General features: G+C 37.7%; 1 protein-coding gene across 1 annotated transcript; it reads right to left on the bottom strand.

The window, feature by feature from the left end:
- Positions 1–342: 342 nt before the first annotated feature.
- On the bottom strand, positions 343–21,826 carry CFAP300 (cilia and flagella associated protein 300). The gene is made up of 7 exons (XM_021529402.4): positions 21,687–21,826; positions 21,183–21,264; positions 19,515–19,587; positions 14,077–14,243; positions 11,684–11,856; positions 5,568–5,634; positions 343–731 (listed from the first exon to the last, which is right to left on the bottom strand). The coding sequence occupies exons 1-7, from the start codon at positions 21,791–21,793 to the stop codon at positions 600–602; spliced, it is 801 nt and encodes a 266-aa protein (XP_021385077.1). The 5' UTR covers positions 21,794–21,826; the 3' UTR covers positions 343–599.
- Positions 21,827–25,947: the final 4,121 nt, after the last annotated feature.

Raw genomic sequence — 25,947 nt, 5'->3', positions numbered from 1 at the left:
GGGCGCTGGGGGCGCTGCGCGGCCCCGCGGACCCCGCTCCGCCCGCGGCCCGGCCCGGCCCGGCCCCGCACCGCCCCGCGCCGCCCGCCCGCTGCCGCCAACCAGAACTTTTATTTCTCCCGAACTTCTATCCCAACTTCCAGGAGGCCGCTTCGCCAGGGGGTTGGGAGGGGCGGCCGCGCTTCCCTGCCACCGGCCCGGAGGGGCCATCGGGCCGGGACCCCTCCCGCCGGTCCCCTCCGTGCTATCTCCCGATTCCGCTGAGCTTTCACCGACTGCAGAGTCTCCCCTGCAGATACGCGTCGCGGGTCTGTAAAGCAGGCTCATAAAAATGACGAGACCTCTAGAGAAATACTTTTTATTAAATAACACGGGTGAGGGAAGGGGGGAAATGGCCAAGAAAACAGCTTCCACAACTACACATACCGGAAAACTACTGTCATTAACCACACATTAACATCTGAGTGAATGAGAAGTACTTCTGAGCACATCATCAAGGAGTAGAGCTTTCCTCGTCAGAAAACTATGCAATGTCTACCTGAACCCAACAGAAAGAAGGCAATCTCCATTATAAAACTGGGCACCAGCCAGGTTTATAACTAGTTTGCAAATAGGCTTTCACCGAAACAGTGATACAGAATATTCACGTGTCGCTTGCAGGGATCCACAATCAAGTAGGCAAAAGTCTGTTGGTGGCTTTTGTTTGAAGGGTAACACAGGCCATTAACATCCTGAAAGGAAGAAAAAAACCAAAACCAAAACAGTATTAGGGACAACAGAGATATCTGTAAGAGAATAAAATCTGAAGTTAATAATTTTGTTCCAGTTGTAACTGTTCATTGCACAGCAAAATAAAACAAATACACTGCAGTTTATTTAAATGGTATATTTCCCCATGAGGATCCCAACACTACAAAATGCACAGTAATTCTGACTGGATGTATCAAATAACCTTGAGGTAAATGTAATATTTATATAAAATGTAAAACATACAAGCATGTGTTTACACAATTAGAGCCTAAAATACAAATGATTACAGCTAATCACGTTGCCTTTGAAAGAGAAAAATAATCACTATATTAATACATAAAGCTGTTCCATCCGCTGTTATGTTTTTCACTTAACATTTGCTGATGCATCTGTTCAGGTTCCAATATTTGCATTTAAGCAAAACGCTTATTACAGATCACATTAACAACTTTGGACTATTATTGGAAACATTCTGTGTGCCAGTCCTCAGAAAAGGTTTGAAGGGATTCTAGACACCTAGCTGCAAAATCCTCGTTCTGAAAAAAATACATTCAGCTGATAATTAGCAGGGGCATTGGGTTCTTCACATTAACATCCTACGTCTGCACATGTCAATAAAAGCTTCAGTGTTGACAGACCAGCACAGCTGGACACACTTCAAATCCAGTAGGGATCCAAAAACTAGATGGAGGGATTTTTAAAGCATTCGGGTTTTTTATTTAGTTAGTGTGGTAATTGAACATGTGAAAGATCAATAAATATGTAGCTGACACTTCCTTTCTTTTAAAACATATAACAGTTTCCTCCTGCTCCCCAACACCTTTGTACAATAGTTGAAGAGATGTGGGTTCTGTTACACTTTTCCTGCTTGAGGGAAATTGCTACATTGCATATATTGTTCATTTTCTCCAGGAAAATTTTAAACTCACAGACTACAGACTATTCCAGATTTCACATATTTTCATTTTTCTGTTGAAGCTGTCTTTCTTTGCATAAAAGGAAGACAGCTTTTTTTGGACCAAAGAAACATGAAAAGTGTAACCTCTTTCAGTGGTTAAGTCAGTCAGATGAGAAGGAAAAGAGCTGGGTCACCATTTCTGCACCAAGGACCAATTATGAATTTTATTCTTTAGCTGTTACTGGCACCCCGCTTTCTCCTGCTGTTTTGAAGAGAATTAATCCATTATTAGATGGTCTGAGGGGATGTTTTGTTATTAGATGTTTTGGGGGATTATTCAAACCCTAAATCTTAAGATAAGCACCTCATAAAAGCACTTTTTAGACAGGTAGAGATTTGATGTTTATTCCCAGAATTTTCCAATGGTAGTCAAATACCACAAGCTAGAAATAGCATTCTAATTTTAAGTGGCACAGCATATAAGCTCTGTAGCTCCAATTGCAGGATACCTAGCTTTCTTCAGGTGTTTTCTAAGGATACATGTATAACAAACACTGAATTCTCAACTGCAGTAAGGAGAGCAAATTTTTAAGATTTTATAGTGCTTAGCATCAAGAGGCCTTTGGAATTTGATCCAAAAATAACCTAAAATCATGCATGTAACTGAAGGAAAAAAAGTAACACAAGATCAGCATCAAGACATGATTGTCAGTTAAACTCTTTTCTCATTGGTACTGAGGATCCCACTCCTGCAGTCTGTGTGGAATTGATTGAGGTTTTGAGGTTGTGGCAGTTGAGATTTTGAACGAGCCCACTAAAAATTTGTTCAACAACTCAGGAACAAAAACAATTTAAGTTCTGGTGATGAGGCATTTCAAGCAATCACCAAACCTAGTATCAGGAAAATAGTTAATATAATATAACTAAATGAAAAGGTTCTTAATTTTAATGAGCAAAAGAGGTCATAAAACCCCTAAAATGCTTGAGCATAAAGGCTCTGATATTTACATTCATGCATATACACAATTAAGAATCATACCAATTCCATCTGCAGTGTGGACTTTGGTTCATACATGCAGGGGGTGTAATGATTGATTTACTTATGTTAAAGTAGGATAATTTTATTTTTTATTTGTAGCAACACAGCTGATGATTTAAGAATACATATGCATAGCATAAAACAGAAATAAAAATACTGCTGAAGAGTCTCAAAACTGCATAATGTAATTAACAATTTTCAAAAATACTTCTTGAAAATACTTAAGCTGTAAAAGTGTTTAATTATATGCAAAGCTCCAAAGTTCTCAAGGGTATTTGGAGTTCAACAGAGTACTTTGTCACAAGATCTAAAATTATTTCTCTTGTGATGCCCAGGTCTATGAGGTTTTGATGCGGAAGAGCTCTACAGACATTTGTAAGAGAGACCTCAACAAATTGGAGGGCTGGACAATGACCAACCATATGGAGTTCAACAAGAGAAAGTGCTGGATTCTGCACCTGGGATGGGGCAGCCCTGGATGTATGGGCAGACTGGGGAATGAGATGCTGCAGAGCAGTGCTGCACAAAGGGACCTGGGGGTCCTGGTCTGTGGCAAGCTGAACATGACCAGCAGTGCCCTGGCAGCCAGGAGGGCCAGCCCTGTCCTGGGGAGCATCAGGCACAGCATGGCCAGCTGGGCAAGGGAGGGGATTGTCCTGCTCTGCTCTGCTCTGGGGCAGCCTCACCTCCAGTGCTGGGGGCAGTTCTGGATGCCACCATATAAAAAAAGACATTAAAGTATTAGAGAGTGTCCAAAGGAGGCCAATGAAGATGGTGAAGGGACTTGAGGGGAAATTGTATGAGGAGTTGCTGAGGTCACTTGCTCTGTTCAGCCTGGAGGAGACTGAGGGGAGACCTCACTACAGTCTGCAGCTTCCTTGTGAGGGGAAGAGGAGTGGCAGACACTGATCCCTGCTCTGTGGTGACCAGTGACAGCACCTGAGGCAACAGCACGAAGCTGAGCAGAGCAGGTTTAGGCTGGATCTCAGGAAAAGGTTCTTCACCCAGAGGGTGGTTGGGCACTGGAACAGGCTCCTCAGGGAAGTGGTCACAGCACTAGCCTGACAGAGGTCATGAAGTGTTTGAGCAACACTCTCTGGCACACAGTGTGACCCCTGGGGATGGTGCTGTGCAGGACCAGGATTTGAACTTGAGCATCCTTGTGGGTCCCTTCTAACTCAGCATATTCTGTGATTCTGTGAATTTATTTAGAACTTTGAGATATTTACATCTCTAACAGTGTGCTTTTTTAGATACAGTTTTAAAATTGTGCTCAGCTGCACAAGTCACTTTTATGAGATCAGCTTTTTAAAATTTATTTATTTTAAAAATTATTTATCTACTTACATCAGGCTAGGAGGGTATGTCCTTTTCTTCCAGATACAAATCAAGAAAACTTGGCTTAAAAACTGTCAGAATTATAGTAACATTCTACTGTTATTTATCAAATGAACTCAGAAACTAAATCTACTGCAGTAATGTAGTTATGTCCTTGAGAGAAACTTTTCACCACAAACACAAGACATTTGTGCTCCAGTAAGTGTCCTTCTTGTAAGTGCCATGTGGACTGGAGTAGTTTTGATCCACATAACTATCAAACAGTCTAGACACATTGTTTAAACCTTTCTGTTTTTTGAGAGAAAATTCTTCAGGATGTTCTTTAATAGAAATCGTAATTTCAGAATAATTCTTCAGAATGTGCAGTAATGCATGGAGGATAGCTTGCTCTGCATTAACAACGGATCTTCTTTTGTTCATCTATTTTGTTTACAAAATTTGCTAGAGTTTGGTTAGGGTTTTGTTTGTTGTTTTTTCTTTGTACTGGTGATATTTAATGTATGGCAAACAAGGGGAGCTCTTTAATGTCTATCTGCCTAAACACAGAAATCTGCAAAGTTCACATCAATGCATTTGATTTAGAGGTGTGAAAGGAACAGTAATAACAGAAGAACATCCAGTTACCAGGGTTTTGCTTTTTTATTTTTATTACAGTCTGCAGCCTAGCAAAAAGATAAATTTTGATACACCCATAAAGTCTTTATTTTCAAAAGCCTTTTATGAATCATACATGGTACTTAAAAGATGATGACCAACATATGAACAACTGGGCTATTGGCAACCTACAGGGAAGTTTGTGCAGTCTGAAATTACATCAGCTACTGCTGTTGAAAGTCAGTACATTATCTGACATTTCATTATCACATATTCTGGTTACTCAAGAAGAATTTGGAGTAGTTCATCCTACTTAAATGACAGCTATGCTGAATCTAGTAAACATGCCAGTTCTCAAACTTATCTTGATGGTAAATGTATGATTTTGCAAGGGAAACAGATAGGAATGAGACTTGACAAGGGAGGGGAAAAGAGGTTAGCAGTTATGTCACTACCCCAGCCTTTTTGTATACTAAACTTCCTTGCAGTCTTTACAGAAACAGATGCAATACAAGCTATTCACAAAGCTCTAGCAACATTTCAAAAAACAGAACTACAGGAAGTCAAGAGTACATCCTTGATCCTTACTGTTAACTCAAGTTTTATTATTATTTATTATTAAACCCAGAATTACTCAGATTTTTTTATTTTCATTAGCTAATTTCTGGATGACTATTATGACTTCCACTGTAATCCAGTAAACCTATTTTTAGTGAGTGAGCTACCAAATAAAACTTTAGCTGCTGGTTACTAATGAAGAGTCAGTAAAGAGGATGAGAAACTGGATGAGTTCAGAGAAAGAGTTAATGAATAAAAAAGTGACAGCTATGGGAAAATAGCCCATTACAATGGAATATTATATTTTCTTTGTGTAAAAGTAAATTCATTATTGTTGTGTTATGCATATTACTGCCAGTAAAATCCCATATAAAAATTATTAATACTTACATATGCAGACACTCTGAAGACTGTAGAAATAATATGTATTTCTTTTGTTTCAGGGTTCTTTTGAACACTGAAATACAGGGGTATAATACATACTTAATATATATCATAAGTAGACTCTTTAATAGACTCTATCATAAATAGGCTCTTTAATTTATTAAATACATTTTAAACACATGCACTGTATCCTTGCTCAAATTTTATGAAAGTCAAATTTATAGATAAAATTCAACCTATGTCATATTGAACATGAGAAGCTATGTGGCCACTGTTAGGTAACATTATTATCATTATACTGAAAAATATTTAATATATTTAGTAATCTGACTTGGTTTCACTGTTCTCAGCTACTAAATCACAGTATTACCCAGACATAGATGATTCCAAATACAGAGTTTTCATTTTCATAGATACAAAAAATTATACAGCTAAACATTTCATAAAAATATTTTCCCATATTCTTTGAGAAAGAAACCTGCAAAGTAAAATGCATCTTAATACAGACTACAAGAAATAGAAGCATTACTGATGAAGAAATACATTCTTTATCTCATTTTTATTTATTATATAATTATAGTTTAGGTTCATTTTTTCTCCTTTGGAATTTTGTATTTATAGTCAGCTATGCAACTTGGGATAGGATTAGTTCTGAACTTTTATATTTCTAGACTGTTGTGAAGATTGCCATTTCTTCCATCGCATTTACTAATAACACTGAATATTATTGCAAAGAATAATATCCTGAGGCATCTCAACCTATTTAAAGTATTTTAATATGACACTTTTCCTGCAGTCTGCTTTAAGTGATGCTTACATTTCTTCAGAAATTAGATCATGCAACTTCTTTCATTTATCTAATTTCGTAGATTCCCACTTACATTAACTCACTGTGGAACAGCTGAAGCTTAAAACTTCCATACTTACGTGCTTCCAAGAAATGCAAAACCTGCCTTGTCACAAGTTGGTTCCATTCCCAAGAAAGGTCCCAGTATAGACAAGTTACAAGAGGATGTGTGAAACACAGCCCAGTTGAACACCACACCAGATCCAAACTGTGACAGCAGTCCCCTGTTACCAGCGCTTTGGCAAAGCTTCTTTTTGTAAGAACAAAGGAACCCCAAATCAACCAACAGCACCTTTGTTGATTCAATCTCTGCAGCCAATAAAAGAGATTGACTCTCCAATTAACTGATTTCATCTGTAGACTAGTGATACAGTCATGTTTGAACCTATACTGTGAGACTGATCTTCCCTGTGGTCAGTCAGTAGTGATGCTTTCTCAGAACTTTTTGTTTTGTCTGACATGTTGACATAGTCAATGGTGGATGAAGACAGCACTGCTGAAATCAGTACTGACCCCAGCTGAGTGTCTTCCCACCCCTCCAGAGATGACTGCCTTCCTAGCAGGACAGCTCAGCTACCTCATGACTCAGCTTCTGAACCACTGCAATTTACAGACTAGTGCATTAAGCCAAACTAAGATGTCACTTTATGCTGACACACTAGGCTGTAACTGCAGCAGTTCAGAAATTCTTCAACCATCTCTGTGGAAAGGGTGACAACTTTCAGAACATGACGTAGAGGATTAGTGGTATTATGGCCTTCTACCATGTATCACCACCACCAAAAGCAACAGTTGTATTTAAGTTACTCTGGCTTCAGATTCTTCTGTCAGAAAACTATGTTATCAACTTCTGGTTTCTTAATTTTCATGTTATATATATATATATATATATATATATATATATATATATATATATATAGTGTGAGAACCCTGGGCTTGGTCTGGGGTTTTGTGTAGTGGTATAGTCTCTCCTCCAACCTGTGCTTTCAAAGAAAAATTACGCAGCCTCTTGTTGTTCGGTCTCAAGGCAGTTTATTGTTAATTTATCTAAAAGATTGTCTTCTCGGGCTGTGGCTGCTTGGTCAGCGGCCCAGGCAGAGACACACACACACCCTGACATCCTCTCTGTCTGTTGTCCTTCTCTCCCCCCGCCCAGGGCTGCTGCTATCTTTTATATTATATATTACGTATTACATGTTTATAGTTTCCCCCCCCCCAGTATCTAGTACTTATATTACAAAGTGCTTTTCTACTCTAAACCAATCTGTGACTGCCAACATCACCAAGAACATGGAGGTAAGGAAGAAGAAGGAGGAAGAACAGGATCAGCCCACTTTCCTCCATCTTAGAACTTCTGACCCCCATGTACAAAGTAAAAACCCCCTTGTACAGGTGCTAAAACCCCTCTGTACAATAATAAAACATTTTTCCCTCTATTTTGTGACTACTTTTACTATACTATCTAACCCTTGGTGACTGCTTGTTCCACCTCCAAAGTTGGTAACTCATTCTATGGCTCAAACTCAAAATCACAGCTGTTTCCAGCTGCCTGCCAGGATCTAAAATGCTTCTGACCAAGGCCTAGAACCTCTAAAAATGTCTGAGAGACATTTTCAGTTCCAACAATCTAGGATACCAAAGTAAGAGTTGACAAAGTCTTCCTATTTATTCTATGACCTTGGGAAGTTTTCCCCTTGTGGTTAGCTTCCTGTAAGTAATTTTTCAAAATGTTTATTTTCAGTACTTTGGTTATTTTTTAAGGCAAAAAAATTGTGTCTGGTAAAATCAGATGCGATTCTTCCTTTGCTGACTTGAAAGAAAACCAGGAGGTTGCCTTTGACAAGCTCATTTGCTCTATTTATTATTTTTCCCCTGAAAGGTTTTAGAAAAAAACTATCTTGTCCTTTTGGAGAGGATAGTATTTCCTTAAAAATAATGTTAATTGCCCCATGTTCTTTCAAATTATTAACTTCTAAACTATTCATTGGATATGGTAGTTCATCATTTTAATGTGCATCTATTCTCTTTATATGAAGAGCAAACATCCTCATGGTTTCTCTATTGACTATAGGCTTTATTTATATACTGACCTGACTGGCAATATTTTACTAGGCTTTCCAAACAATAAAACAACAACTTAATGCCTTCACATACATTCATTCATTATGTGGAAAAGGGCATGGAGATGGAGATTAAGAAAGGAGAAGAAAATAATTACTACAAGATGCTACAGCAGCTGTCACCATGGAGAAACACTGCCAGAAAAATCAGGGGTTTAAGTATAGAGGACCAGATTTATCAACAGAGATTCATAGATTATATTTTAATTAACAATTTTATGTTATGTAAATATTTCATTTAAATCAAAATACTACAAGGGATAGGGATTTGAAATTATTTAGGTTATACAGGGTGTAACACTAAACACTAGAATTTTGGATGGATTCATCTGATGACAGACTCATTACTGATGGGAAAGAGACTACAAGTTGTGCGTTAGATTTTTAGTAAGAATATATCATTCTTTTTGCAAAGAGAAAAATATCTGCCACTTCGTATTTGGAAGTCCCTAGCTTGTAAAATATCTAGAGCTGTTAATTTCATAAAAATTATTGCATTCTCTCATAATAAAGCAATGCACATGCTTTGATAAAATGAAACCTCAAAACTTTTGACACTATTTTGAATGCTAGTGCCTTGGAGTTAGAACTCCAGGTATGACCAGAAAAAAAAAGCTGTAATAGAGGTAAATAGGGAAAAGCTCATTAACAGGTCTGCTGCTTCCAGCAGTAAATGCATTTCTGTGAAGTTCTTCATGCCAAGGCTCTTGCCCATACGGAATACTGTAACAGGACTAAACAGTGGCAGTTTATACATCCGTAACTGTTATTAGACTGAATTCATTTGTGGCAGCTGATTTTCAATGCACATCATCAGCCAGCAGCTAATAATTATTGAAGTATCAATTTGGTTTTTTACCAAGCCTTCTGATTCTCAAACGTAAAAACTAAACCTTAAGGACAGTACAGTTTACAGAATTTTTAATATAATGAAAAGCTTTTAATATCACTTTACAAAGAGTAGAAAGTGTCCAATGCAACTGTAATCCAAGATACAATGAAAACACACAGAGGATAGCAGTCTAAAAAAAGAATTTGAACAAAACCTGGTATTCAATAGGAATTTGAGGGCGAACTTTTTGGTAAACAGAATTTAAGAGATCACTACTATCATCAACAATCTTTTACTGAAAATAAGAGGCTAAGAAAGTAATTACTAATTACTAAGAAAGTAATTTTAATTGCTTTATTTTCTGCTGTAATTTGTGCAAGAACGAATTAATACAGTGCCCAGAAATTAGAAATTAAGTCAAGACTGTCATTAGTGTCCCTATTCAAAGCCTCTCACTGTCTTTTTCTTTCTTAACACAGTGGAAATAAAACAGAAGCATCATTTTGGATAAACTGGGAACAGGGGGAAATGAGACCAAGAAAAAGGCAACTGTGATTCTGAAGGGGGATAAAAGGTCTGAAATGTCAAGATCAAAAGCTGTTCTCATGGGACTGACAAAGAACTCAATACCAAAGGAGAAAGAGAAAAGATTCAGTGAAATGCTAAGTTTTGTTTTCAGCTGGTAACCAGTGCTAACACCAGCTCTTCTGGCAGTGAGAAACCAGCAGACATTTACAGGCAACAGAGAGACACATGGTAGACAAATTCTGAAGATCACTTACAAGGTCACTTTAAAACTTGGGAGGATAGAAAGCAATCTGCCAACTGGCAAAAAAACCCCAAAAACGAAAAAACAAACAGCACAGGAATAGATCTTGAAATATTTTCTTATAAATATATTTAGAGGATAGAAGCACCACACAAGAAGAAAATACAAAAGGCTAATAGGAAACAGGTTGAGGATACAGAAAAGGTAAACTTTGAAAGTGGGATGAAATTGTGGGAGGATCTTGGCAGACTTTTTTTTTCTGTTTTAAGTAATAAGAACTATTTGACATCCTTATCAAATTTTACAGCATGAAAAGGAAAAAGAATGGAAAGAGGTTTAATGAGATAGGAAGGTAAAGAAAATTAGTGGTTTAGAACAGAACTTGAATACGATTTGGATAAAACAACTCAACAGCAAAGGGGAGCAGTAAAGTGAAGGAACTGATTGAATTTGCACTTTGTCCTAGATTAATTCAACAACAGAAAAGCAGAAACAGATGCAGTCAATGCAGAGTCACCTATGGCCCAGGACTGAAGGAACATGCAGCTTGATTCAAGTGCAGAATGAACAATGTAAAAGAAAACTGAGGGTAGAGTTAAGCATTGATGGATCCTTTTATGTCAGATGCTGTATTTCTGAAGAACCCACTTGATTCTCATCTATGTACGAGATGAAAATACCAAAACTACTCATATAACAAAAATTTTAGTAGTATCTTTTACAATCTTTATATTCCCATCAGCTTAACTAAGAATGAGTCTACATTCCATTTCCCAACAACCAGAACATAAGAAGTTTTGTCAATCAGAGAAGTCAGTTTTTGGATATATCAAAGAAGGCTGAAAATTGTGGTTTTAGTCTGAATCTAAACCTCTGATCAATTACCTCTAACCTCAGTGGAAAAAAAACCCCTCAAATAAAGTTTATAACTATTTCATACACTAAACCTGGGAAAACAAATGTGTGTTAGTTCACTATGTCATGTTAACAGCAGGATTCTATCACCATTAGCTGTACACTGTGAGAAGTGTACTTGCAGAACTAGGAAGACCAAAATTGAACTGTATTAAAAAAAAAAATCAGCAGGGATAAATTATATATGGAACTGGAAGTTTCAACTAATTATTTCAATTTTTAAATCTTAAATTAAAAGCAGTCCAATTGAAAGTAGCCCAAGATCATATAGGCAAGACTTAATTGTTGGTATTTTATCAATGACAGTGGGAAAACAGTCTGTTTCCAGTACTATGCCATGTTTTCGGCAGACAGTCACAGAAAAAAGTATCTTTAAATTTGGAATGAATTACAAACAATCCATAACTGTAATATAAAAATGTTCTTATGTCAGACTGATGCAATTAAAATAGCATCTATTTTACCACTGAACTACTACCATTGTTCCATGGTATTTTGATAACTGGACACAAATAAACTTGCAGGTGGATTAAATAACAGCCCCATTTTTGAAGCAGTAATGTACAATAAATTTACACAAATCAATACAAAGTATCTGTGTACATGTACACAGCTGTACAAAAAGCAAGTAACACTTACCTCACCAAGTCTTTATAAAAAGCTTTTGTAGTTTCTAAGTATGGGTCAACTACATCTTCAAACTGGCAAAGAGTTCCTCCAATGCAAAAATGCTTAAAAAGACAGAACAGAAATTCTTCACGATCCAATTGAGTAAATAAGTCATAATGGTCAGAATCCTCCAGAAGCAAAACCTTGTGGAATAAGGAAAAAACAAGGAAATCAAATTCATAAAAATTTATTTAAGATTCAGTTTATAAATAATGCTGCTTGTATGCTGTATGGTACACAGAAATTATGTCCATGTAAAATACATGGATGAGGGATGGAAATACATATTTCTAAATCCTTCTTCCAATGATGCAATTAGGTGTAAAATTCTTACATATAAAGCAGAATCAGTGTCAGATTTATGTCCAAAAGACATAAAGGAATATTTTTCAAGCCTTGTTATTTCACTGGTTAATTATCTGTCATGCTAGTGAAACAAGCAATCTGAAATTTAGCTACCTATATTTGATATGTCAATTGCTGCTAATCAATGGGGCAACTGTTTTTGGCAACATTTGCTTTTTCACTTTTAAATTGACACAGTTATTTCATATTTGTAAAGGAATTCTAGGATCTCCCAGAGGAGATCACTCAAACTCCCATCATTCTTTATTACAGTCTCCAGTGAGCCCTGATCCGTAGCCTGGATTAGCCAGACATGCACCCAGCTGCCTCCATGCGTGTCACCTGCCTTTGGCTGAGATATTATATGAACACAGAGGACTTGCTAGATTAGTGTCAACACTGCTTCATGTAAATGTGGACAGGAATTGTAACTCACAATGGCTACAAGACATTTGAGTCATGTCAGCCAAAATGCAGATGCCAGCCCAGACAAACTGGTCAAAGTTAGCCATAAATCCATTGCTCTCTGGCCCTCTTTATAACAAAACTACAAAACCTGAGTAAAAAGGGGTCGGGGCAACAGCTGTTCTGGATGGCCACCTCATGCATATGCCAACCTCCCTGGCTGAAACAAGAGAAGACATGGCAGGTAGAAAAGGAACATGGAGTCCTGCAGCCAAAGGCCACCCTCTGACACCAGGAGACAGTTTGGTGCCCCCTACAGTCTTCTGTTCTAGATCCCTGACTAAATAATTTGAAATTTTGAAGTCATTCCTGGATTTTGACTTATTCTTTCTGATGTCTTAGGAGTAGGAATCACCTTTGTTTCAAACCAATGTTAAACCCTCAACTTGCAAATGCTGACACACAAATCACTTCCATGGGAAGGAAACTGGGAAGACACTGAAACCCCAATAATTTCTAATTTTAAATGTTGCCTCTAACCTTCCTACATAAAATACATTTAATTTTCAGAAAACATTTCACATGTACCCAACTTATAAATAAATACAAAGTATTTTGAACTGCTAGGCTACAAACTACATCTGAAATTCAAACATGAGCTTGAGTTCTCACCTTTTCCCAGAACTTTACAAGACAGACCAGTATTTCAGGCCACATCCTGTAACCAGTGTCACTGGTTCAAATACATTGCCTTCAAAGGATTTGCCAAGTGCAAATGAGTGCAACTCTATAATTATTTAGTACTTATGTTGATTATATATACAAGGAAGAGCAAAATCCAGTTCTCCCACACTATGCTTTGCTAATGCTACACAAACATAAGTTTAAAAAATGGTTTTAGCTTATGAAGTAAAAAAAAACACAGTAAAGACATACATTGATTAAAAGGGTGCCACTGTTAGAGATTATTTTCCAGATAATCTGCTTTCTGACACTTCCACTAGAGTATAACAAATACTTTTACATTTCAGACCTGTTCAGGAGTTGTATTTAGTAATTTTCCAGTATTATACTGAAAAGTAATTTCCTCTTCCATAGCTCCTCTTGATTTCGAGAAAATGTATTAAGATGGCTTTCTTTTCTTTATCTAGTGCCTTCAGATATTATATGATCAGCATTCCTGTCCAGGAATGCTTCAGGATATAGCTATCAAATACATTCAATTTCATCCACTACCTGAAAGGCTGGGTGAACCTACAGCTCTGAGTATCACAGCACCACGCGTTGGCATCCTCCTAAGCAAACAAAGCAGCTGCATTTCCCCCACACACCCCCAGCACTTAACTGCCTGAAACATGGGTGGGTAGAAGAAGGGTTAACTTTTTTTCTCCCACCTAAAAATGAAAGAAGGCTTGTCTAGAAAACAAGTAATTGCTTTCACATATTCAGGCACTGCAGTGCCTCATCTTGGTGAGTGAGGTAAGTTGTTTGTAAACCATGGCTATTGATCCTGTTTTTACCACTGCCAGAAAAAAAGCAACCTGAAAAATGTGTCCTTATAGTACCTAATAAAGTAGGAAAAATTATAATAAATTATTCATTACTATACTGACCTTCCTTAATTCATCAGAGATAAGAATATCATCGTAATAATCATCATAACATTTCACAATAGTTCCAGCTTCTCTAACAATTCCTTCAGAGTACAGCCGATCAAAAAATGACATGGAAATCTGTGTACAGGGTACCACTGTAGCATCAATTTTTGTCACTTTGGAACCTGGAAGATATAGGAAGCTGGTTCTGTACATGTTTCATGTTTAAAAAAAAAAAACACACATCATGTAAGCATGACTCAGTCACACAGTCACTCAAAGTAAAAAAAAAAAAAAAAGCTAAAGAAAGCTAAGAAGGAAACAAGTGCAAAGAAAACATTAAATTCATCTGACTATTACTTTCCATTAACGCTCATGTGTCTGCTCCCTCTGTTGGTAAATACCATCAACCGAAACTAGGGATAGATGGAATACCGTGTGAACCCAGCATCGCATTAGATCACACCCTCAGAAAATCATATTCCACAGGTTAAGCCTTAAAGCATCTTGGGACATATGCCAAAATTGGCATGATGAAGTATGGAAGTCAATAGCTGCTAACAGCACTCCACAAAGTAAAAACCACAATGAACATGGCCTCAAAGAATTTTTGATTTGTTAAGCGTTATATTGAACTTTAAGCTCTTTTGTAGCCACTGTAAGCTTTATTAACCAGCTATTTCAGAAGATGAAAAAAGTACTATCAGCACTTCCTGTATGAATTTGGAGTATCATCTGGAGTATCACAGTATTTATTGTAATCATTAAATGCAGAATATATTTTTCTATAATTTTTCCCCTTTGCTTGCAGATCATCCAAGCCTGGATCCTGTTGCTCACAGACATCTAGTGCCATTTGAGATGCCTGCCCTATAGGAATCAGTCCACAAGGGCACATATCTTCCCTATATACAGCGTTACATCTACAAATCTGTCTGCATGGTGTTGGATAACTTATGGCGTTTCAAATAGCATTAGGTCCCATGTGTAAGAAGCTTTGGACTCAGCCCAGTTCTGTCTCTCTCTACAGTCCAAGTGCTCCGCATAAATGTTAGAACATGTTCTCTACCCATCTCCAGGTCTGCCTGAACAACCTTCAAAGTGCTTCTGAACAGGAGAGGGGAGGAGAACATGAGTGAGTATTCAGCACAAGGGCAATGTGTCTCAGAAGAGAGACTAGTCACAACATTCCATTTATTCTTATCTCTTCTCCTCTCTAGGTTCCCTTGATGGGAGACTGGCCAGCAACATAACAGTATCCAAAGACTTTTTACCATACAATTAAAGATAAAATTCAGTGCTGTCCTGACAAATTGACCCAAAGGATGACTAAGAATTACTATTCACGAAATGCCCAAATCTCCCTCTAGATGACAGTGTTTCAGGACCAGGAACATGCCAAAAAGGGATGCATGAACCATGGTGCTTCCAAGACCACCTATCATTTCACTCCAATGCTAATCTTTGTAAGTACAGCATAAATTTTCTCTGGCCTCTACCTGCAGAAAACCTTAGGATTTCTCCCATGTACTATTACAAAGAGACTATTTATTCATAGGTTAAGTAGGGCTGGTATTTTAATACCTAAACCTGGGTAAACTGTACCACCCAACCAATCAAGACCAGGAAAAAAAAAAACAAAGAGAATTTATAAGTTGATAGCTTGAAAATATGCCTACTTAAGCTAAAATACTGACAGAAAAATTTAGAATTATTTTATTGAACCATTGTGATGTCAAGAAAATCTGTTAAAGACAAAAGCACAGCATTTAATTGCTTGGCTTCCTGTCTACAGACAATGGTTATGAGAAAGGGTAGCTTTCATTGAAGAGAAAAAGGTTTAGTGCCTTCTCCTACCGGTACATACAATGACTATACAAAATAATCATATGACATAACCAAGAACAAGTCAGAAAAATAATGAAATACAGCATTGCAATCTATGAAAAATCCCCAAACTGATATATATTTATTTATTTGTACTTCCTCCCACCTCCTCACTTCCAGTTTCCTCTAACTTCTAATTCTCCAGCTCCCTTTCACAGGGATTGAATTTTTATTTTATAAGGGATTTATTATGAGACATACCAGCTTTTATCACATAAATTATTTTAAAATTAACATTAAAATCTGAGTTGACTAACAAACATCAGATGCTAAATGACTTGTGCAAAGTGAAAGTTCCAGTTACTAAGCTAAAAATATAGGAAATTGAGCTATTTATAGGCCTTAAATGATAAGGATTTTATTGGTGGAAGGGAAGGAGACTTCTGCTCTGAAAAAAGGCTTTATGAAAACTTTAATAATGAAAAAAAAAAAATCAAGAGCTTTGTAATTTGCTCAGTAGTTCAGAAAACCAAACTACACATGGAAAACTTTAAATACATTGGAAGGTCCTTCTCTTTATTTGAGAAGTGAGATTTGAACTTCAAAATTTCCTGGACAAGAATGTTTTAATAGCATTATAAAAGTAAGAAGAAAATGAAGAAGAAATGCCTTGCCAACTCTACAAGTGGAAAACAAAGAGCTGAGAAATCCTGAAACAGTTTAAGCTTATTATAACAGCCAACTCTGGAATATCTATAAAGTGCTGCCAGTATTAACATATTGCATATTAACATATTAACACATTGCATATCTAGTATGGGGCAGATAAACCCTAGATTAGGTATATTCAGAATTCCTCCAAAATCAAATAAAGCTTTTTATGTAAGAAAAATATCTTGTAACTTACCATTTACAAAACAGTTCATATATAATGCAAGTTCAGTGCTCAGTACTTAAAAAAATATGGTATTTCAAAAGTAAAAGGTGTAGGTCAATGATTTATGGTTTCATGAGATATCTAAAATTCTTTGCAAATTATAACCTATACTAGTAGTTGCAAAATTGCCGATTTAAGATTACCTTCCAGATTTTAAAACCCCATTCTAAAGACAGAAATTGTTGAAGATTTAAGCACATATGGTATTTCAAGAATTCTTTTTTAGGCAAATCCTAATTTTTTATTTACACAAATAGATGGTAACTTTACCCCTTTGAAGATAAATTTTCAAGTGTTAATTGAGCTTAAGCAGATACAGTCCTGCCTCCCTAAGACCACTGACAGGTGCAAGGCCAGCAGGGAAAAACTACTATTTAGTTCTCATTGCAGCTATTTAAAAAACACAAGACTCAATACATAAATGGGTATGCATCAAATTTGCTCCTTTTGCTGTTTCTACTTCTGAAATACCAGAGTAACAGATGAATAGGTGGCTTAAAACACATCAGAAATATCAGATACTCTGACAGGCAGTCAGAACGAGGTGAAAAAATTTCCCTATTAGGGATATTTCCCTACAGGCAAAAAAGTTTGGTTTGAGACTAGATCATTAAGTATTTTTCTGATCAGAGAAAGCAGACTAGAGAATATCATTGTGTATCATTGACCTAAAATGTTTTATTTCAAGCAATGTTGAAGCTGAAGTCCTTGAAACAATGTATTATTGTGGAATTCTACCAGGACAAAAAACGTAAGTAAAAAGGTGAGAGGGGACCACAGCCTTAAAAAAGAAAAAAATATGAAAATAAACACTACGGTAATGTTTTATTAATTTCCTTTGTAATGCTGATATCTTTCTGTGGATCCAGAAATACTTTTTGCCCAAGCCCATGGAGGGCAGGGAAAATGAGTTTTCTATGGATCTATCTAAACCCCATCTCTATTATGCATTCAAATTATCTCCTGCATTAAAAAAAAAAAATTACTAACATTTTTGTTTGTAGCAGGATAAATGCAGTATTTGAATCAATGTAGACTATGTATTTTCTTCAGATTTTCTAGAAAGCAAAATAAGCATGTTTTCAGTATTTTTTAACAACAGGAATGTTGTTTTAAAGTTACTCCACAGTGATAAGCAAATCTGGACTAATGTATCAGAATCCCTGAAGAAGAAAATACTAGAAGATGATTTTTACCTCCTCCCCCACACAGCTGATGCCTACTATATTTTCAAAAAATGCACATGAAGACTAAGTATAGAAAAATGTGCCAACATTCCTCACCAAAAATAGGCAAAGAATGGGAAGATGAAATTTTAAGAGCAAACAGGGTATACCAGCTGTTCAGGATTTAGAAAGGGAACCCTTCCAGTCCTTGGGACAAAATGCTTCACTTCTGTGTGGAGGAAGATTGAGAAGAACCAAGAGTTAAGCTGGGTTACTTGGCAAGAGACCCTCCACTCTTAACACAAGGTATGTAACCTGCTGACCTCTGCTACAGGGACTGTCAAGTTGTAGACTAGACAGATAGCCTAAAACAAATCCTGTCTAAAGCAAGAAAAGGTTTACTACTGGCTTAAAATACATCTATTTTCTTTCTGCTTACCAGAGAAAGAGGTACCTGAAGGGTACTTGAGATATTTTTTGCATTTTATATATATATATCGATTGTTTTACCAGTTGGGTGAAGAGTTTGTAAAATGGATTTTTGCTGACAAAAAAGTGGCAATGTCTAATGTTACGGTATATATAGTGGGGGAAAACTTATGCCAATTCCAGAGAGCTGAAATGGAAAAGTTAGAAAATTCCCAAAACGCCATTAAATATTCACACACAGTAATATTGCAGACAAACCAAAAGAAACTAGGGATTCCCACTACCCTCTTTTAAGGTATTCCTATTATGGAAAATCACTTTGGCAATATGCAATAAAATTATGCATAAAATACCATTACATTATCACATGCAATAGCCAGCAATTTTTGTGTGCCATTTACATAATGAAAAATGCAATTTCAAAGTGTAGCCACAAATTTGCAGTTTGCTTCTGGCCTTCCTGCTTTAGTGTCTCATCTGCATCTCTGCGAGACCTAATGGAGTGTGTTCAGAAGTTCCTGATATGGCAAGAAAATTAAGTGACCCTCATGGCACGGCTGCAAGCAGAGCAGCCTGTCCCATGGGGCTCCTCTGTGCCTCCACCACCACAGCTGTACAGACAGCAGATTTACACGAGCTCAGGGTGTGCTCTGCTGATCCTCTGCTCTCAACTTTAATTTGTAACAGAGCAATCATCTCAGACCTGTCCCAAGACAGGTCATTGCCTCTACAGAATAATGCCCTTCTCCAAATGTTATCTGCATATGGTACTATTGTAATTCCACAAATAATGCAGTTGTTTATGTCTGGATACATGATCAGGTCAACTGGATGCCACAAACAATTTATAAACAGTTTCAGGTGCTTGCTTTATGGAATGATGCAGGGGTCACAAGAATAAAGGGCACAAAAGGTGACAAATTAGTTATTTTATTCTAGAAGTAGAATCTCTTCCTATTACTTAGTAAAAGAATTAATTCTTTAAGGTATTTCGACGAGCTGAAAGCGCATATATATGAACTGTCATTATGGCAAATTAGAGCAAAATAGTTAAAACACAGACTTTTTTATTTAAGATTAATTTATTCTAAATTTACCCAACGTGGTCCATTGTCCAGAAGCTGACAGCAACTTTAAACTGGAGTTCACACTTTGATCATTAAAAAATGCCTACAATATTCAAATAAGAGAATACAAGTTAATGAAATGAAACAGAAAATCATCAATCATAGTGCCTTGGATACTTTCAATCCAGATTGTAAGGCTCCAATTAGTAAGCAGGTTCCGTATCATACCAGTTTGTGTACTAAATATCACACCACCAAATCCATGGGTTTGTAACTCAGTGTAGCCAGTATATTTTATACATAGAAGGCATCTTCAGGTGCATATTTATGTATGTAATATTCATTTTTATAGCAAAGCAGTTTTAGTTCAAGAACACAAAAAAATGTATGAAATTCACAGAGGTACAAAAAACTGAAGATGAAAGTTCTATCTCTGCAAACAAGGTCATTGAAGTTAAAAACTAAATGCCAAGTGTAATTTTAAAATTTAAATGAATTTGAAGCTTGGAGAAGTGTAGAAACACACAAAAATTATTAAACAGATAGAGAGAAGATTCTTAAGTTATTGAAGGGATGAAGGATATATTCCACAGTAAGATTTGAAGAATTCAATCTTATTGATTTATCAATTAAAAGGAGACATCCATAGTAATGTTGATAGGTGGCAAGTTTCCAAGATAGATAAGCCAACTAAGAAAACCCACACTTAAGAGAGTGAATAAGCACTGAAAAAACTGCTAAAAAAAATGAAATTATGGATCTTTCAATTTCTGTATCACTAAATTTCTTTATCACTCTTCCAGGATACACAGAGATCAGACATTACATGTAATGGTCCTTTTTTCCCAATTACTTCACAGCTTTTCAGATTTCATAACTTCACAGTGATATCTTTACATTTTTAATTCAAAAGAGACAAGCATTAAGAGCGTGAATGGGTATTCTGTAAACTTCAATAATTTGAAATGTTTATCAGTGGAAGATGAAATAAATATTGGTGCATTTCTGTGTGAAAAATGTCTTTAAGATATAAAGAGGTTGAATTCTTTATCCAGGATAACAATATAAAATAGACATGCAAGATATCAAAAAGTTATTTTTAAAATAACAGATGTAAAAACCACATCGTTTTTAAAACCACAGGTTTGGGTTTTTTCGGTCTGCAAACAGATAAAGAGATTTGACTTTCCAGATGGCAGGAATGGAGGATACAAAATCAGCAAGATATTTGAGTCTCAAAAAGCTGTGAGTTCAAAATTCTAGTATAAAGAAATGGCATCCAATAAATTTCAGAACTTTTATTTCCAGGTATGTGGTGCACAAGCACATCTAATTGCACTGTGAATTTACTGTGAGAAATTTACTGATAGCTGTGAGCATGTACACTGTTTTAAGTCTCACACTAGGTAGACTTCCCAACATGAAACCCTGCAGCCAAGATCAGCATCCAGTTCAGATTTCCGTTCTTGGGAATCTTGAAAGGCTAAATTGTTCCCTCTTAAAGCAGAGTAACATTAGTACAGACTAAAATATTTTTACTGGACAATACAGTTAACCCACAAAGTCAAAGACTTGAGCACCACACCTAAGTCACCTGCTTTCAAGAAGACAGTGAGCAGGCCAATAGCATTCAACACTGCTAATGTTGAATATAATTTCATGGCAGGGGGAATCAAAATACAAAGGATTTAGAACTACCGTAAGAAACTCATCCTTTTGATAGGGCTTAAACTGCTGGTCAAAACTGAACGCTTGCGCTGTGATCCTGCCTTGCATGGACCTGAAATGGAAAAATGAGATTAAATATTCAGAAGGCATACATAATACCCTATTTTGACCAATTATACTTTGTTTTTTCATCCCCATTCTCAGTTACAAGCGCCTCCAACCCTGCGTTGGAGGGCTCGGGCTGCGCCGGAGCCCCGCTCGAACTGAAATCGATCTGGGCTCACTGGGAGGCCAGGACAGACCCTCACACCTCACAGGGCGCCGTCTGCCTGCCCCGAAACTATCGAGGGGACTTCACGCGAAGGGCTTGCAGGGAATTAATGAGGAAAAAAAAAATAAAGATAATAGACGCGGACCCGCCGCCACCAGAGCAGGCGTCCTGTGGGCGCGGCAATGGCTGCAGCCCTCAGCACGGCCCGCCCGTCCCCCCGCCGCCCTTAGGCAGAGGCATCCCGCAGCGGGCGCTGCCCCCACCATTTGAGGAGTCGGCCGGCGATGTCCCTGTCCTGCAGGCAGGAGAAGGTTTTCTGCGGCAGCGCTCGGAAGGCGAGCCGCGCCGCGCCGCGCCGCTCCGCGCACATCTTCCGCTCCGGCCCGCGGCCCGCCCCGCTCCCAGCGCTCCGCCGCCCGGGAGGCCCCGCGGGCTCGGCCGGCCGCCTTCTCTTCCTTGTTTCCTACAAAATCCCGCCGTTCAACAGCAAACTTCTCCCCTCTCCCCTCTCTTCCTGTCTCTGCGCCAGGAAAACTCAGGCTTGCCCAGCAGGCCGAGGCAGGGGCTGCCATTGCTGCCTTTGCCGAGGCCTCCCCAGTGCCGTAACACCAAAACTAGCTAGGAAAAGGCCACAGTTATGAATTATAAGCTTCTAGCGAACCAGGGCTGCTGTTTGCTTCCCAGGGGGTAAAGCCGTTTGGGAACAGCAAAGCCGTGCTTTCAAACTCTTCCCAGTCGAAATTAAAGGAAAGACCATTGTTCCTTCAGGAAATTAGTTCCTCAAGTCTAGTAAAGCTAGGGACACCTTGCACAAGTTGGGGGATTTCCTGCCCCTTGCAGGGAAAGCGGTGAGAATTTAAGGCTGCTGTGCATTTCATGCTATTTCCTTCAGCAGCCTACCCCATCCAAAGCCTGTGCTTGCTTTCCAAAACTGTAATTTTCCCATTAATCTATTGCTCAGGCTTAGCAGCATTCCCATGTCTAATAAGTTTGGCAGTGCTTCTGTTGATTTCTAATTATAAAAAAAAATAATAATTAAAAAAAATTAAATTAAGCTGACCCACATCTTTGATTAGAAGTCAAAACTGCTGGCACACATCACCTGGTCTCATTGGCCTCTAAAAGGCTTCCAAAGATTTGACTTCTGAGACGTTCATCAAACAGGCTTGTACCAAAGGAATTCAGAATAAATTGATATAATAAGCCTGTTAAGAAGCCCTATGTTAACACAGTTTCAGTAGAATTAATTGCTTACTACATACTCACTAGATTTTCTAACATTGCAGTGGGCTGCAGTTCAGCAGCCCAAGTTGCTGTATAACAGCTATGTATGTGAGATTTAAGGAGCCATTCCCCTATATTTTCTCCATTCTGTTTTCTCCAAGTGTTTTGCAACACACTTCCATGTTTTTTCCCCCCAATAAATTTTGCTCATACCCAAGCAATGAGGGAAAATAAAGCTACGGTATACTTCAAGATGTTTAAATGGCTGAAGATTTTTTAATGGTAGCTCAAGAGGGGACAAAGAAAAAGTTTGCCTTTCTTCTCAGTGTTTAAATACAATGTAAAGTGGTAGCATGTGATACAAATTATTATAACCTTCTTCTCAACAAGTCTCCACCTACTCCAGCACTATCCCATCTGTTAAATTCCTCTTGCCACTAATATTATTAGCCAGTGATTAAATAGCCAAAGTGAAAGAACTGGTTTGGGCAGGGAGTGATGTGTAGCAACCACTACCAAACACATAAATTTTTAATTTCAAGTTGTGTGGACTCAAATGTAGGATTTAAAAACCAAACAAAAAAAGACTGAAACTTTAGGTCTTTATGGAAAAATAATCCTACTGACAGTAAGGATTTTATCTGATTAAAGTGTTGAATCAACTAGCATATGCTCAAAACCCCACAGAAATCTAGAGTGTTTAAACACTCTGATGAATCAGGAGTAAGGAAATGAGCAAGGACTTCAGGACTGACCCAGAGGGATCAGAACAGGAAACTCTGAACTATGGAATTAATTTCTTTAATGTTGTGCCATTTACCTATCATAGATTATGATTCAGTAGTTCCAGTTTAAGTAGTACACAATAATAAAAGTTAAATTGGGACTTTCAGTTTAAACACTGACCTCAGTATCCTCTGATGTCATTAACAACAGCCATGTTCATGGCTGTTGAAGAAAGTCAGGCACAGTACTCTTTTAAACACAGACATTGAACTTGGTTTTTTAAAATGTTGAGGATTTTATCATCTCACAGAATACATTTGGAGGGTGGAAAATGTATCTTCTGTGAAATGAAGTCTGATAAGCATATACTGTTAAGCAATAGTAGTCACTCCCTTTTAATCAGACAAATTTTCATCATTGTTTGTTTTTCACTTATTTTCTTATGTATGATTTTGAAGAGTTTTACAGTGCTGAATAAACTGTGGGCCTTAAGTGCAAAGCAAACAAACCAGCCTTTCCATGGCAAACAAAAATCAAATTACAGAGGACCAGCCCTGTTGTACCTCTGCAAAGTGCATCAGTCTTTAAGGCAAAGGTCAGCTGGTGACAGAGGAGCAGCCTGTTGGAGTAGTGGTGAAGAACCTGAATGGCAGCACCTCCCTCCCTCCTGCAGAAGTCTTCAGCATCACTGAGGGATAGTTAAGCCATGTGAATTAGCCAAATGGAGAAGGAAGGGGGTAATTATCAGTCTATATATTAATTTGTGACATAAATTAGTCTTTCCAGTGTTAAAATACTGTGCAGTAAGTCTGATGGAGAGCAAATTAAAGTTCAGATCCTGCATCCAGTCTGTAATGAGGACTAGAACCACCCAGCATGGAAGGCATTGTACATTACAGTGAAGTTCAACTCCTGCAGAAGACTTATGGGGGTATCAATGTCCAATTCTAGGCACTTGCACTGATAAGAGATTCCAGGTGCAAGTCAAATAAAAAGCCAAATAAAGCCAAATAAAAATGTATCTAAAACAGTGAATAGAAGTCTGTGGTATATCTGAATGTCCCCCTTTCTCCACCACCACCCCAAGGGTTACTCTTCAGTAATTCAAGCTTGCAGGGTAGGAGTCATTGTCTGCTTCAGAGTCAGACTCTAGATCCCAGATGAGGGCAGGAATTAACATCTCTACTTGCTCTGTTTTTTTCTTTTCAAACACAACCAACTGGAGACCTTGTACAGGAAGATGAAGATCGGGATTTTACCATCTTGAGGAAGTCCAAGCTCAAAGCTTTTATATCTCAAGTGCCTCGACTACTAGGGCTGTTGTCACATCCTGAGTTAACCTGCTGCTGTCCTAGCAAGTGTATTTCTGAATCAGTGTCAGGACCCTACATAGACTCAGCAGCCACTTTTTCCTAGTGGTAGGCCTGCTGCACAGCTAACTCTGCTGTGACCTTGGATCATACAGCTGAGTGGGACAGAATTGTAAGGCACCTCAATGGGACCCTAATCCTCTTAGCTTGGAAGCTGCATTTCAGCCCCAGCTGTTGCCCCAGCTTCTTGTTGGAGCTGCATGGACAGCATGCTTGTACCTGGCCATAAACCCACCAGTCCTGGTCCTGACCTCAGATTCACCTTGTGTCATCCCCTTGTACTGGTCTGATGATCTGGACTTGTGGTTGAACATGGTCACTGTCACCAGACCTGCTTTGCTGGTTAGGCTGCTGTGGGATGGGGCTGTGTCAGGGAGGGCACTGCCCTACCAACTTCACTGTCACTCTTGGCTGCCAGCTCAGCTGATTTTACAGAGCAACTCCCTCTTGCAGCTTCCTGACATTCAGTGGGTGGTTTAAAGTTTGTTATATTTATGGCAGATTTGTCCATCTTGTCTGTCTTAGTTTAATCAGCTTTGTATATCTGAGTGACTGCTCCATTAACAACCTCTGCTTCCAAAGACTGTGTGGTACATTGCTATATACATGTACTACAGCCTATTTGAATTAAGCCTAATGAGGCTTAATTCAAAAAGTAATGTATATATCTAAAATATGGATAATTTACAATTAACATCTTAAAAAGTATTTGGAAATAAGTAGTAACGAAAATATGTGAGGTTTAATACCTACAGTAATAGTATAATGATAAAATATAATATATATTAATATATATTATAATATACACAACAAGTGAAATGTCCAGTTTCAAATTCACCTTATGTTTTGAGAGTTCAACAGTATACCCCATTTCTTGTAGGTCCACAAGCCAAACATATACTTGTATACACAGTTTTCCTGCACAGTTTACATACAAAAGCTTACAAGGTGTCTGGGTAGTTGTATCTCAGAAACTACTTTGCTGTGTAGAAAATAATATTTTACTGTAGTAGTTGGAAAACATAAGCATGAATTTGTTTCTATAATTTCTTGGTTAAGGACTTTATGAAGGACGGGACAACTCTGGGGCCTGTTTGAGTTACAAAAGAACCTTTATTACTTGGATTTAGGCCTGCAAATTCTTAAGAAATTCTATTTTAAAATGTTTTTTACTTATTCTGGCTAATGTTTTCCCTTATTATTT

This window comes from Lonchura striata, chromosome 1 (assembly GCF_050655825.1).
Source record: "Lonchura striata isolate lonStrDom1 chromosome 1, ASM5065582v1, whole genome shotgun sequence".
NCBI lineage: Eukaryota > Metazoa > Chordata > Aves > Passeriformes > Estrildidae > Lonchura > Lonchura striata.
Note: the sequence above shows the minus strand (reverse complement) of the source record. Positions and strands in the feature narration are given on the sequence as shown.

Excerpts from the sequence above, each read along its gene's own strand:
- CFAP300 (XM_021529402.4), bottom strand. The coding sequence starts at position 21,793 with ATGTGCGCGGAGCGGCGCGGCGCGGCGCGGCTCGCCTTCCGAGCGCTG. Across the intron at positions 19,588-21,182 it reads AAAAGGATGAGTTTCTTACG|GCATTTTTTAATGATCAAAG; the intron begins GTAGTTCTAAAT and ends TGAATATTGTAG. Across the intron at positions 5,635-11,683 it reads TTTTATAAAGACTTGGTGAG|TGTTCAAAAGAACCCTGAAA; the intron begins GTAAGTGTTACT and ends CCTGTATTTCAG.